This window comes from Petromyzon marinus, chromosome 9 (assembly GCF_048934315.1).
Source record: "Petromyzon marinus isolate PM22_M1 ecotype Great Lakes invasive population chromosome 9, UKy_Petmar_22M1.pri1.0, whole genome shotgun sequence".
NCBI lineage: Eukaryota > Metazoa > Chordata > Hyperoartia > Petromyzontiformes > Petromyzontidae > Petromyzon > Petromyzon marinus.
The window spans coordinates 9770419-9788447 of NC_133675.1; the positions used below are offsets into that span (position 1 = coordinate 9770419).

At 43.9% G+C, this 18029-nt stretch overlaps 1 protein-coding gene across 2 annotated transcripts in view; it reads left to right on the forward strand.

Moving 5' to 3' along the window:
- Nucleotides 1-18029, forward strand: part of LOC116940564 (rab11 family-interacting protein 1-like) — a 41026-nt gene that overhangs the window by 14612 nt on the left and 8385 nt on the right. Inside the window, exons 3-5 of one of the 2 annotated variants that reach the window (XM_032950533.2) lie at nt 952-1603; nt 12217-14697; nt 17375-17456. In XM_032950533.2, the coding sequence (XP_032806424.2) occupies nt 952-1603; nt 12217-14697; nt 17375-17456 (3215 nt within the window). The remainder of the gene's footprint in view (nt 1-951; nt 1604-12216; nt 14698-17374; nt 17457-18029) is intronic. The other variant, XM_076065889.1, reaches the window with a different exon arrangement.

The following is an 18029-nucleotide window of genomic DNA, read 5'->3' on the forward strand; positions in this document are numbered from 1 at the left end:
GGAGTCGTTCAGCACCGGATTGACAAAGGGCTTGAAATCATTATTTTTTGATAGGTCATTCAATTGCCTTGATTTTTCAATCGTATTTATACAATATATTTCTTGAAAGTGATTTCTGGAGTGAATGCAAGACATCTAATCTGAAACATTCACCGTACACTATATCATTTATTTTTTCCAAAGAATGCCTAGCAATAAGGTTTTTTTTTTTGCCAACACATAATCTGTTCCCTCTTTTCATATGCACCTCTTTTAGGTAACGTTAATGCCATTCCGAATCGTTGCACATTCATCTTCCACTTGCGTTCTAAAACAGTAACGATTAAATCATTACTGTTTAGTATTATTTCTAAAGGTATTCTCACCAAATCCATTAATCCATCCAGATATTATTCACGTGCTATGATGAAACTGATTTCATGCCTATTACTCGACCGTCTGCTCCCTTTATTGTATTTTACTGCACTTTTGTACGCACCTAGAATTAGCAACACACTTATTGTCATGATACAAATAATTTACGATAAACAAATGAATTAAATGACACTACAGTGTTTATCAACACTGCCATAACTAGCAAATGTGTTTTCATATCTATTGGCATCACAATAATGTGATGTCTTTTTCCAACACATTATAAAGCCCCTACCAGAAGTTCTTCACTCCACCAACCAAGGCTTTCTGTTGCAGCAAGTGGGAGACCGCTCATTCTCCTATGCTGCTGCCCCTGTAGTCTTGAACTTCATTCACCCTGCCATCCCAACTCAAGACCTTCCTTTGGTTCCTCTGCCTATGACTGCATGCAGAAAGAAAAACAAATGGCCACTGTTTATGTGCAGTGTCTCGAAGATGCGGTCGCATCTATACACTGTATTAACCCAAGTTGTATCATACTCTGCGAAGTCTGCAGGGAATGGCGATCAATATTTTAATGTAAAATGTGTTCCGCAGGCAGCGTAGGTCGCAGGAGGACACAGAGTGCCGACATAACGATGGCCCTGCCCGTCAAGGAAGAGCGAAACCTCTTCGGGGGCCTGAAGCCGAAATCCGAGACGGCCTCCAAGTCCTCGCTGTGCATCAATGGCAGCCACTTGTACGTGCCGGAAAAGGGCGCAGCCGCCACAGGTGGGCAGAGCCAGGCCCAGCCCAAACCCAACATCGCCCTGTCGCGATCCCTGCAGAACATCAATAACGCGGAGGAGCAGAAGCCCTCCATCCAGAAGACGGCTAGCGTGGGTAAGGCCGACGCCGTGGAAGCCAGATTTTTCGGGGACAAGAAAGCTGGCAGTGACAGAGTTCTGGAGTCGACCTCGGTGCCGGAACCGGGGAAGGATGGAATGCACAAGGAGTCCCGGAGGTCGCTAGACCTCAGCAAAGGCGTCGGTCTGGACCTGTTTGACAAAGTGAAGGCCAAGGAAGTAGAAGAGGGGAAAAAGGAGGATGGAAAGAAAAGTCGGCTGAAAATCAAGTCTTTTGTGACCGGGTCCAACAAATCTGAAAGTGCCAGTCGGAGCTCCAGTGGGCAAAACCTGGCCGAAGAGCTTGCTCATGGGACCACGTTCGGTTTTCATCGGGACCACAAAGACAAAGTTGTGAAAGTCAGGTATGTAACAAGTTTGCGCGGGTTTTCATTTTATCATGGCTTGCCAATTTTCCTTCCATCACTATGAGCCCATTATGCACCGTGTGTCTTGGCAAGCTTTGCAGTACCGGGCAATCGATAGGCCTTTTCAGTAGCTTGCATTAACCGTGCAAGGGCTGCTCTTTGCTAAATGCAGCGTATGAACATTTATATTAAACATAGTGCATAACGATTAGGTTGTATAATAGTGGCCTGAGACAAAATGTATTAATATATATAAAAAAGAATGCTTGCTGTTGATATATTAAATGAACATCATCAAAATAAGGTTATATAATGTAATATTACAGTGTTATAAAAACACGTTGAGAGGTACATGCTTGGAAATACATTGAGAGACAGGACGAACACATGCAAGTTTGAGGCATCACTGACTTTTAAGAAAAGCAAGTGGGCCTGAAATGGACATGTCACTTGAAGGCTTGGTGGGCGTTGGTTGAGACTAACAATAGCAGGTGGTAGCCAAAGGTGAGGACACACCTGACACCACGTCCGTCATGAGGATGGAGCAATCAAATGAGCTCGTGTGCAGGAGGTAGATGGGATTTTTCCATAGCAAAACTGAGAGATACTAATAGGGGTTTCCCCTTTTTTTCTGGCAACAAAACTGACACCTTTTGCAAGGAATCATGTTAACATTAACCACAATACTTGCAGTCAAATGCAAAAAAAAAACAATACTCTGATAATTTATGCATTGTCCTTGAAACTGATTGGTCAACACCAGAGACAGCTTTTCTTAGAGCCTAGTCTCATACGGTGTTCGACCAGATGACGCCAAAAGGCGCACAGTTCAAAGACAACGCACTATCAGAGTAATGAGAGCTCGGGGTAAGCATCGACATCATGAGGCCTCCTTTGCCAGTACTAAAATATAGGGGGTTTTCCCCTTTTTTCTGGCAACAAAACTGACATCTTTTGCAAGGAATCATGTTAATATTAACCATAATACTTCAAATGCAAACAAAAAAGCAATACTCTGGTGTGGACCAATCAGTTTCAAGGACAATGCATAAATTATCAGAGTATTGTTTTTTTTGCATTTGACTGCAAGTATTGTGGTTAATGTTAACATGATTCCTTGCAAAAGGTGTCAGTTTTGTTGCCAGACAAAAGGGGAAAAATCCTATTAGTATATTTTGGTACTGGCAAAGGAGGCCTCATGATGAAACTGAGAGATGTCAATTGCTTGGGGCGTCCATCCAGCAGTGGATAGATGAGCGTGGCTGACGATGAAGATGTTACACTATTGAATCGTTTTGTTAAATTGTGTTTGCTGCAAATTTCACAAGTACATAGTTTGTGGTGGTGTCAGAATATTTTTTACAAAGGCTACACTGCCAGATGGTGTAGGGCACATGACTAAACATATACAATAAAAAAATGATGGCATGTCAAAAACAGCTGGGTAAATGTTGTCGATACATCTGAAAATACTGTAATGGGATATGTTTTGCGGGCATGAAACACATTTACGTATTCACGGGGGTGTGTTGCAGTCAATTCAATGGCATTATGCGTTTTGTTCCCTTATGTATTATTAATCAGGGCGATGTCGCTGACAACGAGCGGCATTAATATTTTATCGGCGCTCACACGTCGTTCGCGTGCGATAGTGACAATTTGGAAATAGGCGTGCGGGACCGTCCCGTCCGCTGACACCAACCCTAAAAAAGGTTGTGCAACTTTCCTGTTGTCTTCGCTTGCAAGTGGCACTGACACGGCTGCGGTGCCCGATAGCCAATATCGCGTTCGTTTGTAAGTGCCTATCAGAGGCTCTGGCAAAATAAGACGGTTTAGGCAAAACGAAATGAGTCATGAGAAAACAAAATGGATGACCCACACACAATGTCGTGGTTGTTCGGGGCAGAGACAAACATGGCATCGGATTCTGCATTCTGTTGAAATGCCACCAGTTCATTTTGTGGGGTAATGTGGAAATGCTTCAGAGCACTAGTAGGCAACCTGCGGCTCACCGGCCTGTCTTCGTTTCCTGCAGCCTGCAGGTCACTTGATCCCGGACCACTTTCAAGCAGCCTGTTAACGATATGTATCCTTCACTGCGATCCATTCTAGCCGCGCTAATCGGCTATTAGAGGGGAGGTGTTTTCAAGCTGTGTCAATACCGTGTTTCTAATCTGAGCACGCTCAGTCACTTCTGACACTGCCAGGGAGGGCCTCTTGCAGTGACAGAAGGAAATGAGGTGAGTGTGTTAGTGTGTGTACTTGCGTAGTTTTGTCCGTGGGGAGCGGTAGTGGAAGCGCTACAAACCCGGCAGCCCGAGTTCAATTCCCGTTCACGGCCAACTCCAGTGACGATTATCTGAACCGGTCATGGGCCTCCCCTAGGTCGACTCAGACTCAAATGAGTACTTGGTGTGGTGTGTAAACATCGCCACTGGGGAGACACAGGCAGCCAGGCGTGGTGTTGGCCACCCACCCCCGTGTGTGCCGTGCCGGCCTTCATAGGTGCTCGCTAACAGCACTTGCCCCAACAATCTGTACAGGCTATACGGGGGATCTTTGTATATGTGTGGCCTGCCAAAGGTATTTCAAAGTCACATTTGGCCCTCGGTAAGGAAAAGGTTCCCCACCCCAGCTGTCTGTAGAATGCAGCACAACGAAAAAATGGCATAAAATTACAAGGCAGTGATATTATTAAAGTCACGTAGAAGGGAAACAATACAATAATAAAAAATAAAACAATAAAATTCTCACGACGTTTCAACTGCAACACAAGCAATCATCATCAGGTGTGAAAACCACAGCAAGAAAAAATTTAAAAAGTGATACAAATTTATTGTTTAATATTTTTATTATTTTATTGTTTCCCTTCTACGTGACTTTACCGAAAGAACCAAGAAGATGAATCCCTGCAGTCACGAAAGCTTTAAATAAAAAATTAGTGATATTATTTTTCGTGTTTAACTAGGAAAGCCTCACTGAGTCTCATGATTCTTTTTAAGGAGCATCCTGCTAATTTTTCATGCTCAGGACAATGATTTATGTGTAATTTGCGTTGTAAGTTTTCAGTATGGCAAATTTGAACCATGATGCTGGCACACATTGACCTACTCTTGCAAATGACATCATAGGATCTTAAACGTCCACTGTGATACAACATTGCATGTTTTTTATGATAGAACCCACGACCTCCTGTATACCAAGCGAGGTCATTAACATCTCACCACCGCGGTGCCCTCATATTTTAAATGACAATGGACGCCGTGGTATTAATCAGGGCGGGCGCTGGATTTGAACCATGAATATCTGCAATAAGCAGTGAACGCGCTAGCCGCTAGACTGCATCTTCTTAAATTACAGCACTATAAGTGCTATAAGTGCTATTATTTAAGTGCTGTTAAAGGCACACAGAGTATGATATGTAACCCATCATGCAAAAAATATATAATGCATCAAAATAATGTTTTCAGTGTGCAGCTACTTAATGCACCTAAAACCCCGTGCAGTACTGTATTCTTAAAAGTGTTAATACATTTGCCATGAAAATAATACATTTTTTTTGAAACAACACACGTTTATCATATTTGATGTTATGGGATCATGAACAAATGGGATAATGTTCAGGTATTGGCAGGATTTTGTATCTCCCCGACATAGCGGTTCGAGTCACTGCTGGTAAGCTTGCCTTTAGTCTAGAATCCTTTTACAGCAGTACGCAGCTCACCATGTATCACATCAACATGCATCATCTTTTTTTACATTTAATATTCGCCATTTACTTGTGAGGTTTTCTTTGGACATCCTCGAATGCTTTTCTTCTTTAGAGTGCTCTGTAACACGATCGCTGTGCGATATGTATGGCCTTACTTTGGAACAAAATTGTTTCCATATGCGGCACAGTACTCTGGCTTGGGTTAGGCAACCTCTGTCAAACTTGGAACACAAAATTGGGAATATAACGGTTCTAAAATGTAGTCGTATGCTATTTTAATGCTATGTTTTTGCTTGTATTTAAAGTAATTAAAATGTCAATGCAGTACAGGCGAATGTATACCTAATGTACTGCAGCTTATACGGTACAACTTGACCTCTTTTACATCTTTAAAAGAGAGCTTCATCACTCATCGGATTCCTCCAGTCTAAATCAAGATTCTGTATATACAGGACTATATAGTATGTACGATGCTAAATATGTATGTTATTGCAGGGAACGATGTTGTGTGTGTGTGTTTTTTGTGGCGCTAATTGAGGTATTAGCAGTGGTCAGCAACACTGCGCTCTGGACCTGGCCACCTGACGTTGATTTATGACCACAGCTCACATCAGTACAAGGCAGTCCTCTCCCCACCCCCGAGATATGAATGTCCAACTTACGAACAGCCGCACTTACGAACGAACCGCTCTGAGGTGTTATTCAAGATGCCATTTAACCAACCGACTGGCGAACGTTCGGTCGTACCAACGAACCCAACTGCGGACCTATGTTGTTCGGCGGAGGGATCCTTCACGAGATGTAATGAGTCCCAGCATCCTAGAAACGCCCATTCTGACAAGCAAGCCAGCATCAGGGCTCAATGCAAGTGAAAATAAAGTATATATATTTTAAATTTCATGCTTCTTTAATTTATGCAAATGTGAATCTTTCTTCTTATTTATGAGCTTAACAGTGTTTTCCCTCTTTTGTTGAACCATAACACATTTTATAACACTGACCGTATGTACAATTAAATATTGAGTTCCGAGATAGGAAAAAAATCGACTTACGAACGGGTCTCAGGAACGTAAGCCGTTCGTAAGTCGAGGACTGCCGCGTAATATTTAAACCAATCCTGGACACCCTCTTTACAATCTTCCTTCTTGACCAGCGGTATTAAACACCATTGGTGCGTGAATGACACTCAAACATTAATATTTCATCAAAGTTTGATATCGTCTTTGACGCTGTGCTTTGGCGATATCAAAGATTGTTTTCAGTCTTAATTTCTTACAGTTCAACAGTGCGACAACTCGCGTGTGTGTGCCTTTGGGCTCTTAACGCAATGGTCGTGCCACTGTCGATGACCCTACGTTTGTTTCTCCACTTGGCGTTGTAGACAAAAAAATCCGGGTGTTGTCTTCGGCTCGGCCGCTGTCATTCAAGCCTCATGTTAAAAAAAAAACACCACTTGAAGCAGCTTTCTTACACCTCAGAAACATCGCTCGTCCGAGACCCTACTCGTCCGCTTCTGATGCCGACGGTCTGATCCACCACGCCTTTGTGTTTTCAAGGATCGATCATTGCAGTGCTGTCTGTGTAACATTCCGGCTTTTGAGACCAATATTATTCGTAGTAGAGGTTTTTTTTTTTGGGTTAGATCGCTTAAGCGTAAATTTGACGAAACATGAGGATTTCTCCACAACTCTGGCTTGTCGCCCGACGAGGCTGGTTGTAATTACCGGCAAAACGTCGTACTCGAATTGTAAATGTTGTGGGTTTACTCTTTAATTGGCTGTGATTGGTGGTGGCAGGTTGAACAACACATTTATATTTACACAATTTAACCCAGAAAAAAACTTTAATTTTCGATTTAAAGCTTTTGGTGACTGCAGGGATTCATCTTCTGGGTTCTTTCGGTCAAGTCACGTAGAATGGAGATAAAATAATAAAAATAATAACAGAATAATAACAAAAAAAACCGATTATGCAGTGCTCTCTGTTTGGTGCCTCTGCCTCAGTCCTAAATTGCAATACGTCCTCTACTCGGCTACCAGAATTGTATCAAAGAGTCCCGGACATGCGAACATATCCGTCCGCTCTTGGCATCTCTTCGCTGGCTTCCTATAAAATCCAGAGTTGTAGTCCCAAGATTTTCCTTCTGACAAATGAGGCTCTCGAAAGTGGACAGATTTACTCACCCCAGTATGTGTGGCCATCCCGAAAACTTTGTTCTTCAGTGGTCCAGTGGCCTTGTGCATTCACCCGTGATGTGGTGTTGCACATTGGTTTGCTCGTGCCTTGTGCTGCACTGCTGCCCGTAAGGGGAGGGCTCTTGCCCAGTGTTGTTCGTGATTCAGAGACAACGGCGGTGGTGCTTAAACCTCACGCCTCAAGACGCGTGCATTTTCTCTTGCGTTCGGTCCTATAAATTAGCTTCTATATTTTTTTGTTTGTTCCCCCACCCCCCCTCCCTTGGTAAGTGCTCTATTATTTATGTGTTTATGTGTGTGATGTAAAGCTACTTGAGTACCTTGTAAAAAGGTGCAATATAAATGTAGTTTATTATTATGGTTAACCCACACTGGCCAGTATGGTGAGGTGTGATAAAACTGCGACGGTGACTGGCCACGGCAGTGAATTGGAAAAATGTATAAAATATCATTAGTTTTTTTTAATTATTATTGTAACGTTCATTGCTTCAGTCTTTAACAAAGATTTGATTCGTTTTACGCAAGTTATTTTATTATACAGTATTTAAGTGTGCCAATTAACCTTGAAATTGCTCTTTACCGAAATGTGCTTGATAACATATGGCCAACTACCCCACATGACCGATGGTGCATTATGGGGAGGCCTTCACCCAGCAGTGGATAGGCGAAGGGCCCTCGATTACTTTCGTTATTACTTGGTAGCATGCGGACGTTCAACCATTTATGCAAGAGATTCGCCTGCACAATGTGGCACATTTAAAACTGGCAACCGTGAGGTGCACTGTACTATACTGCATGATATTTATAACACTTGTAAAAATAAATATGATAACATCACTGCTTGACTTTCACCAATACAAATAGCTGCGACAGCCCCACATACCGTCACCTACTCACAAATGAGAGAGTACGTTCGCTTCGGGTCCGCTTGCTTTTATTACATGCTTTTTTTATTACACTTTTTTTACTACACGCTTTTTTTATTACGCACTTTTTATTAACTCACTGTCTGTTTTGATTTAAAGCTTTCGTGACTGCAGGGATTCATATTCTTGGTTCTTTCGGTAAAGTCACGTAGAAGGGAAACAATAAAATAATAAAAATATTAAACAATAAAATTCTCACGACGTTTCGACTGCAACACAAGCAATCATCATCAGGTGTGAAAACCACAACAAGAAAATTTGAAAAAAGTGGCAATTATTTTTAACGTTAGCACCACGGAGAGAAATTTGACAGTTTGATCAGATGGACGAGTCCATCTATGTTCGGAAAAGAGGAGGGGGGAGACGAAAAATAATGGATGCGGTCTGAAAGCCACCTTAAGCGTGATAAATCAATTAAGACCCGAAATGGTTTATCAAATCCTTCCAATGATTGCTAAACCAGAATCCATCTTCTCGGTTGAAATTTTCTCTGTGTTTGTATATGTGGATAGCCTCATGAACGAATCTCTCATGGTAGTAAGATGGCTTGCAAATAACCTCTGTCTTGGAGAAGTCAATGTCATGTGAACCTACTGAATTATAACAGCGATCTGCCGCGGCCGAGGTGTTGGTCCTACCGTGTTTCAGGTCTGCTTTGTGTTCACGAATGCAGTCCGAGACATGTCTACAGGAAAGCTACCCATAAGGATGCTTACCTGAAACTGGATTCCCACCACCATCCATCCCAGAAGAATTCCCTCGTCAAGACTCTGCACCATAGAGCCCAATGCATATCCGACCAGGAACATATAGCCAGTAAACTCAAGCACATACACCAAGCTCTTAAGGCTAATGGTTATTCCGACTACACAATCCGCAAAGATATCGCTCCAACCATGAAGAAGGACCCTCTTGAGGAGCCTTTCAAAACCATAACTTTATCCTACATTGCGGGGATCACAAAAAGATCTCCAAAATCTTGAATAAACACAAGATCCAGGTCCAATTCAACACATTACATAAAATCCGTGATCTGGTTCCATCTGTAAAAGATGTGATTCCGGACATACAGTACCCTGGCATCTACAAACTAAGTTGCCTCTGTGGTAGTAGTTACATAGGAGAAACCAAACGACATGTCTCGGACCGCATTCGTGAACACATAGCAGACCTGAAACATGGTAGGACCAACACCTCGGCCGTGGCAGATCACTGTTATAATTCAGTAGGTTCACATGACATTGACTTCTCCAAGACAGAGGTTCTTTCCAAGCCATCTGGCTACCATGAGAGATTCGTTCATGAGGCTATCCACATATACAAACACAGAGACAATTTCAACCGAGAAGATGGATTCTGGCTTAGTATTCATTGGAAGGATTTGATAAACCATTTCGGGTCTTGATTGATTACGCTTAAGGTGGCTTTCAGACCGCATCCATTATTTTTCGTCTCACCCCTCCTCTTTTCCGAACATAGATCGACTCGTCCATCTGAATAAACTGTCAAATATCTCTCCGTGGTGCTAACGTAAAAAAAAAACGCCACTTTTATCAAATTTTCTTGTTGTGGTTTTCACACCTGATGATGATTGCTTGTGTTGCAGTCGAAACGTCGTGAGAATTTTGTTTTATATTTTTATTATTTTATTGTTTCCCTTCTACGTGACTTTACCGAAAGAACCAAGAATATGAATCACCGTCTGTTGTATCCTCAAATCTTGTAACTCAATTTTTACCCACTTCCCAATATGGTATCGACTGCAAACTTGGTATACTTATGTCATCCTCATGACAATACTATATTCTATCATTATTTTTTATATGTTATGTTTCGGCTTGGGTCTAATTGTCCACGCTCAACTGACGTTGGCTGTAATTGACCACGGTCCCCTTACGTTATGGCAAGCTTCGGGCCACTTCCTGGAGTCGTGGAGTTCTTCCATTACTAGTAGGGTACATTTCATTGAAGCGTGTATTAAAACAAGTTTTTTTTTAAATATTACTTATTACTAACATTGCAATAGGTTCTCAGTGACGAGCGGGAGTGAGAAGCAAGGCGGCTTATTAAACTTGCATTCTAATATGTTGCGCAACGTATTGCCTTAAAAGGAAACGTAGAATAGGCGATTTAACACATTGGGTCTGTGTGTCTATGTTGTGTGTCTCTCTCTGCTTCTGTGTCTGTCTGTGTGTCTCCGTGTCGATGTTGTCTCTCTGTGTGTCTCTGTGTTGTCTCTCTCTGCTTGTGTGTCTGTCTGTGTGTCTCCGTGTCGATGTCTCTCTCTGTGTCTCTGTGTTGTCTCTCTCTGCTTCTGTGTCTGTGTGTCTCCGAGTCGATGTTGTCTCTCTCTCTCTGTGTCTGTGTTGTCTCTCTCTGCTTGTGTGTCTGTCTGTGTGTGTCTCCGTGTCTGTGTTTTGTCTCTCTCTCAAATTTAGTTCTACCTGATGACGGTTGCTTGTGTTGCAATCGAAACGTCGTATTCTATTATGTAATTTATTTTCTTTCTACGTGACTTTACCGAAAGAACCAAAGAGTTAACACCAATATTATCTATAATGGAGGTTTTTTGGGTTAGGTCGTGTAAATATATAAATGTGTCGTTAAACCCACCACCACCCGACACAGCCAATTAGTAACGTTTTTCATGTAAACAAAACATGTCAGTGTGTTACTAGTTCAGCACATGTGTGTGTTGGCGACGTTTCCACAGCACGTAATCTATTTACTGTATCGCAATATAAATGATTTGCGTGCTGTAAATCGTCTGTGCTGACAACCAATGCCATTAATTTCACCTATTATATGTTTTTCCTTTTGAGACCACAGTGTTATTGACGAAGGCGTTGAATCGTTTGGTACATGTGCTTGTGCACCACTGTTAACATAGCAGAATCACCAAAATAAATTGTTTTCCAAAATTGAAATGCTTTTTATATACGGCAGAAACTAGAGCCACGTCCTCTGATCTATGATTTTACGGTATTTTTTTTCCTGATTATAACTGTGATTTGATGGAGTCACATGTACATTATTTTTCTTAAAACGCATTAACTGTCGTAAATTAATTTTTTCAGCAAAATTTAAAAGACAAACTCTTCACATTTTTAGCCCGTTTGTGAGTGGGTACACTTTTTTGGGATGGACAATATACATTGTTAATCATTCTATTGTTTTTTTGGGGGGATTAATGGTACTTTTTTAGATGACAGTACATTGGAAACCTGGTAATTGAGAACAAAATTGTCTCGAGGGAAAAAGCTCCCACGTCTTCCTTTAAGAAGAATAAGCACGCTTTGATAATGGCTCGTCCAGATGCTCAGCTGAACAAATATCATTAACCGGTGCCTTCAGCTCACGTAATACTAATTTAAGCTAAAATTATCAAAACGTTCACCGTCTGTGAACACTTTATGGATACGCGCGACTTAACTCGTATTTGTCATACATTCCACTTGGCATACAACGATGCATCAATTCACCATCTCTTATGCTCACTAATCTCACATATAGCTACACGTAGTGGATATCACTGAGACGGTAAGAATTACACGAAAATAATTGATCTTAAATCGATTCATGACCCCAAATTGTGATGTTTCATCAAACTGCTGCTGGTGATAGAGAAGGCGGGGTGGGGGGGGGGGGCAGAGTGAATCGTTGCATAATTTTTAACCCTGCTGCGTCTCACAATAACGGAGCGCCGTGGCTGGAGACGGGTAAGAGGGTAAAACGATTTGTATTCCTTCTGTCCCTTGTTTTGTGTCTCCCCCACAGACTGGACGTGTCTCCCGAGGTCGAAACCACAAACCTCCCACAAAGCCCTTCCATGTCTGATAACTCGCCCCTCGCTGCGGCAGCTGCACCCGCTGTGCCTTTCCCTCTGTGCCCCCCACTAGCACCCGTGCACTCCCCCACCTCTCCCTCCAGCCCCATGTCCATAATCTTACACCTTCCCAGCACACCCCCTTCCATTCTGTCGCAGTCTCCTCCCACGCCCGCGTCGCTGCTGTCGTTCACCGACGCTGCCGAGTTTCCCAAATCCCCCCCTGCACCTAGGCCGGCGCCGCGGCCTTCTCCACACGCCGAGAACCGCGCCGTGATCGCACCCGGGAGTCCCGTACGGGAAAACAATTTGTCGAATGCGGCGGCGGCCTTCGCTCGGGACGATCTGGTGTCGCCACCGCCACCGCCCTCCTCACCGGAGAAGGTTTCCACCAAATCCTCCAACCCCTTCTTTTTCCCGTCCTCTGCTAAAAACCCTTTCCTGAGCAGCCATTCCTTTAACCCGTTCCTGGATGTTCTGTGCGAGGGCACGGAAGCTCAGGCGTCGCAGACATCGACGGTAGCGAGAGAGGGTGACGTTGCTGAACGTGCTCCCAACAATGACGAAGCCAGGACACGTGGACTTGAGAATGAGAAATCTTCCGCTCACAAGAAGGACATCGAACATGAAGGAGGCAAAGATTTTATGACAGGATCGAAGGAGGATTCTGTGAAATTGAGTGATTTAGAGACTGGCAAAGTTGATAACCTGATCACTCAGCATATCTCTCCAGGTTCATCTCAGATGCAGGCCACAGGACCTCCACAAAGTGCCCGTCTGAGGCCAATGCCAACAATGGGGAGGATTGAAAAACAGGAAAATGTTGGGCCACCTCAGAAAGCTGATGCTGTGGTGCTCACACAAACTGCTCGCCAAGACGATCCTATTCACCAAAAAACACAGATGCAGTCATTTTCAGATTTAATACTGGGCAAAGGAAAGGTTTCTTCCCCTATAAGGTCACCGCTTTTCCTGCAGGGTGTTGAGGAGAATGACCAACAAAGGAGTGGGACAGGCAAGTCCTGTTCTGAGGAACAGCCTACTCAAGATGTGCCTGTACAACAGGAGAAAACTCCTGCCCAACTGGTAGACGCCACTGCAAGTACGAACATAACGCCGGGACTTCAGCCAAATCTCTTGGATAAGTCAACCACTAAAATGTACAGTGAAGTTGAGGGCGCCGACCTAGAGTCGTCGTTAAAAATGAACTACTTGGACCAGGACGAAACCTCGTATTATCCTGTCAAAAGCCAGTTATACAGGCCTCATTTTTACAGCGCGTCTACGTTACGCTCGGACGCGGCTGACACTTCGCCGCCTTATTTACAACTCTCAGTCGCCGAGGAGGACTTTGAGAAAGGTTCTCGCCGCACAGCCCCTTCGCAGTTTCAGCCAAAATCGCCCGAAGAGGCTTCAACCGACACGAACCGTAGCGGTGCGCGAGGCGCAGGCTCTTCACGCACAGCGTCGGGCTTCCCCGAGCGGGGTGCAGAGTTACCGGTGAAAGACTCGGACACGCAGCCATGCATTTTAAACATAGAGGTCACCACTCGGCCTGCGCAGAAGTATAGTTCTCAACCAAGGGACATTGCTTCCAAAAAGAATGAAGAAGGTTCTCGGAGCGGGTCTACGCTCTCCCAGCCGTCCTCCACTCTGGCCGAGTGGTTGGAGGCCAAGCACGCGCAAGCCACGAGGAAGAGTGAGGAATCACTGTCAGACACTACAAAAGGCAGTTCTCTTGCTGATGAGTTGGACGTTTCGACCCTGAAGCAGCCGAGGAAGGACGATAACCCCAGTTCTCTGCATGAAGGAATGTCTGACGATGGTTTGCTTGGTCGCACCTTCAATACAAAGGCTACTAATTTGGAAAGTAAGGGCTCAGGGAAGATGGACAATGAAGCACTTTCAGGGAAGACTCGTGTGCCTTCTGGCTTCTCTGCCTTTTCTCCCACCGACGGAGCGGGTAGCAAAACATTTTCGCCAGACACTTTCAAGCCCATTAATAACTTGGAAAAAATTGATAAGGCCAGCTCGTCAGCAACACCCGCGGACGTCAGCAGTGAAGAGCCTCCACCGGGCGTTGCCGGTGCGACCGAAAGGGACGCGGCGTTGCAGTCGACGTCCAAAAGGCAACACAGCGTAGACACAGTGTCTCGGGTGACCTCCTCCTTCGCACCGCCCCCCTCCCCTGGCTCTGTGCCTGCGCTTGCTGAGCCCTGCACCCGCCACCCCATCGCGCATGACTCTGTTCCTGCCCCAGTTGGTCGTCCCGTGATGCCCTTTACGGCGGCTCGCGAGTTTGGTCCATCCGGTGATGTGGGTTGGCACAGCCGAAGGGAAAAGGGCCCTCCATCCTCCTCTTCCCCACTGGTTTCAGCCTCGGAGACACGGCCAGGCTGCTCGGAGCCGCAGGGCTGTGATGCTGGAATCAGGTGAGCCTGACCACAGCACTTTTTTGATGGACGCGTAACAGGACAGGGACTTGGGTCGGGAGTTAAACACAGAGATTAGTGTGAGTGTATATAAGCAGACCTCTATACTGTCTACACATATGAATACAATTATTTTATACCATCGACCTATTGCATTGTCGCAAACAAGTCCACACAGCAGATTTTTTTTTCAGCACACAAACACTGGGCCGGTTTTGACATTTTTGGACTCGTCAGCAGTCAGGCTTTTCTTGGACAAATAGCTTCTGGGTTGCCATCTGTTATTCAAATACAATCATTCGTACACTTGGTATTTGTGCTATTATTATAGCGCAAGACTGTGACAAAGACATGTTTCCCAAACATAGTCTGTGGCAGTTTTGCATTAGGGGCTATTGATTGTTATGTGTTTTCCCGTTTGGATAATTTATGGATTTTTTTTTATTCGGCAAATTTGGACGACACTGGCACAAATAGGCCACAAGAGCACTCCATTTAAGCTATGGGGCCCTGTTAAGCGCATACGTTTGTACACAGAGTTCAGTAGCATTTAGCTGATAGTAGTAGGCTCAAAAATGTCAAAACCGGCCCAGTGTTTGGAGTTTATAGTTGGAAGCATTCCTTGATGCAGGAACAATAAATCTACGATGTAAAATATGTTCCAAGAAGATGTTTTGTCAGCAGCAAGAGGTCTTTGGGCTGGATATTTAACGACATCTCGGTTGTTTGGTTCATGATGCAATGCATCAAATGATGTGTCGGTCATTATATTCAAATTGAGAAGTGATATGAACAAGGGCCATTGCCCAAAATGTCACCTGTTATATACTTGTTCTTTTTAAGGCCACAGTCTAATTGATGAATGTGTTTGAGTTTTTAGATATCCGTGCTTGCGCGCCACTGCCAACGCAGCATCACCAAGTGATGAACTGAATTATTTGGATTTTATATTTATGCAAATGCTACAACGATGCTTTTAGGATAATCTGGTGCAAACACGACTGCAAAAAACAATAAAAAGACGCGAAAATCATAAGCTAAATAATGCGTATGGGGAGAGTAGACACGAGACGAACGATGTTTTTTTTTTTAATCATGACCCAGAATTGTAAATATGCATCCGACCGCTTCGGTAACAGATCGTTCCGTGGCTACCTGAGACTGTCAAACTGCAGGGGGTCATGTTTTAGACAGGCGGTATACCTTCAATCCTGATTGGTGCATTCAGCGGCGCGCCAACGAGGTCTTTCTCACGAGCGTGTTTGCAAACCCGAAAATTTTCACCCAGTGAAGCTATTTTCAGGTGTGTGCAAGAAACCCAGCAAATCGCTGGGTTCCAGCGTGGGGTCTCAACGTGCGGTTCACGCGTCACATTTGAAACATTCTCTCGCAGAGAATGGAATAATGAAATGTTTAAAACGTGTATGTATATACATTATGTGTTAATATTCACATTGGCATGCAGGGTAAATATGGTGTATTTCTGTATTTTACCAAAACAGGCATTTTGCAGTTGAGGAACAAAAATGTGTTAGCATAGCTGCTGTTTATGTTGCTCTTGTTATGTTTATATATTAAATTAGAAGCTTCCATTTAACAATCATCAAGAGTTGTGTTGATGGTGTGGTGGGACAGCGGCTAATGCACTGCGCTATAAACCCGACCAACCTGAGTTTGATTCCTGGCCACAGCTAACATCAGTGGCAAGTAATATCTGAACCAGGCTTGGCCCTCCATTCACCTGAGCAGTCGAGCGAAGTATGGTGAACTCTCACAACTGACACGGCATGAGGAGGCCTTCCTTCAGCAGTGGATTAACAAATTAATTTAAATTACCATTCTTAGGTCTTGTATCGATAGTGGTATATCTGTCATGACAACTTATCTCTGTGAAAGCTGTTACAGGGTGTTGTAACATTTGCTTTATTGTGTACGGTGGTGCACTTGGGCAATTGCCTGTTCAAGTCAACAAGGAATTGGCTGCAGGATTTAGATTTGTATCGCAGCAGTGCGGTGGTGATCACATTGTGCTATGGATCCGGCTACTTGAGTTTGAATCCCGGCCACGGTTAACATCAGTGGTGAGTGATATCCGATCCGGTTCTGGTCACCCTCCTCTCCACTAATCCTCACTAACCATGGTTAGCGTAATTTGCAGCCTGCACCTTTAACTTTTACATAAGTGTAACCACTTCATTCGGCAGTAGTTTTACTATTGCCCATCAGATAATTTTTTTACCTTGTTTGAAAAAAAATACGTTATTTTAATTTTACCAGGTAAGGCCCACTGAGGTATATAGCTCTTTTTCAGAAGCGACCTGGTCACACAAATGAGAGCTCAACGAAGTGGCTTGTGTATCAATTTATAGCAACCAGATACTACTTTAAAAACATGTTTTTAAATGTGGAGGGAAAAACCGGAGGACCTGAAGAAGAATCCACACGACCACGGGGTGAACACGCAAACTCCAAATATGCAGACACCAGGGCTGGGATTGAACCCACCACCTCGTACCAGGCGAGATAGTTAACATTCTCTCCTCTGTGGCGCCCTAAAAAAGAGATTTGGGAAAAAAATACGTTGTACGTTGTATTGTAAACCTCGATTTAAATTTGGTATGTTAGCAATGACGGCCAATAAAGCTGCCAGCGTATTTGTCTTCCGTTGCAAATGCAGCCCCCGTTCGGTGCCACCGTTGAACGCAAGTGGGAAGAAAATGGAAGACCATGTTAAAACCTTTCCAGCTGGAACTCACAAGGTTGGTTATCTGCAGCTCAGCAACACACTCAAAGAGACCTCTCTGTAACATGTACATTGCGTATTCATTGTAAACGCATGTTAACGTGCCAAAGAAGTGGTGTGTGACATTAATCTCGTGACGTTGCCTGGAGGTGCAACAAAACGAGGCTCGGGTTAGCCACAGTCGTCACAGTGAATGACACAAGAGTGCCAGCAAACACATTCAATATTTATGTATATAAAATGTTATATATATCTTATGGGATATTGCCGAGGTATAATGGTTAGCACAATAGACTTGCATTTAACGTTGGCGGTTTGATTCAATCTCCCGGCGCGGCAACTGAAACCATTGACAATCCTCTTGAATCACCCCACCTCTGTGCACCCAGCAGTACAAATGGGTACGCCAGAGTTAAATGCTCGGCAGGTCTCTTGTGGTGGGGTAAAGTGTGGGAAAACTCACCTCCTCTAGGACGTGTAACCACTGGAAGTGTAGGTCAAAAATCCTCTACTGGGACCTTCTAGAACTCGTCCTAGTGGAGTGAAATGAGCAAGCAATTGCAGGGCTGCACCTTTACCGATATACGGA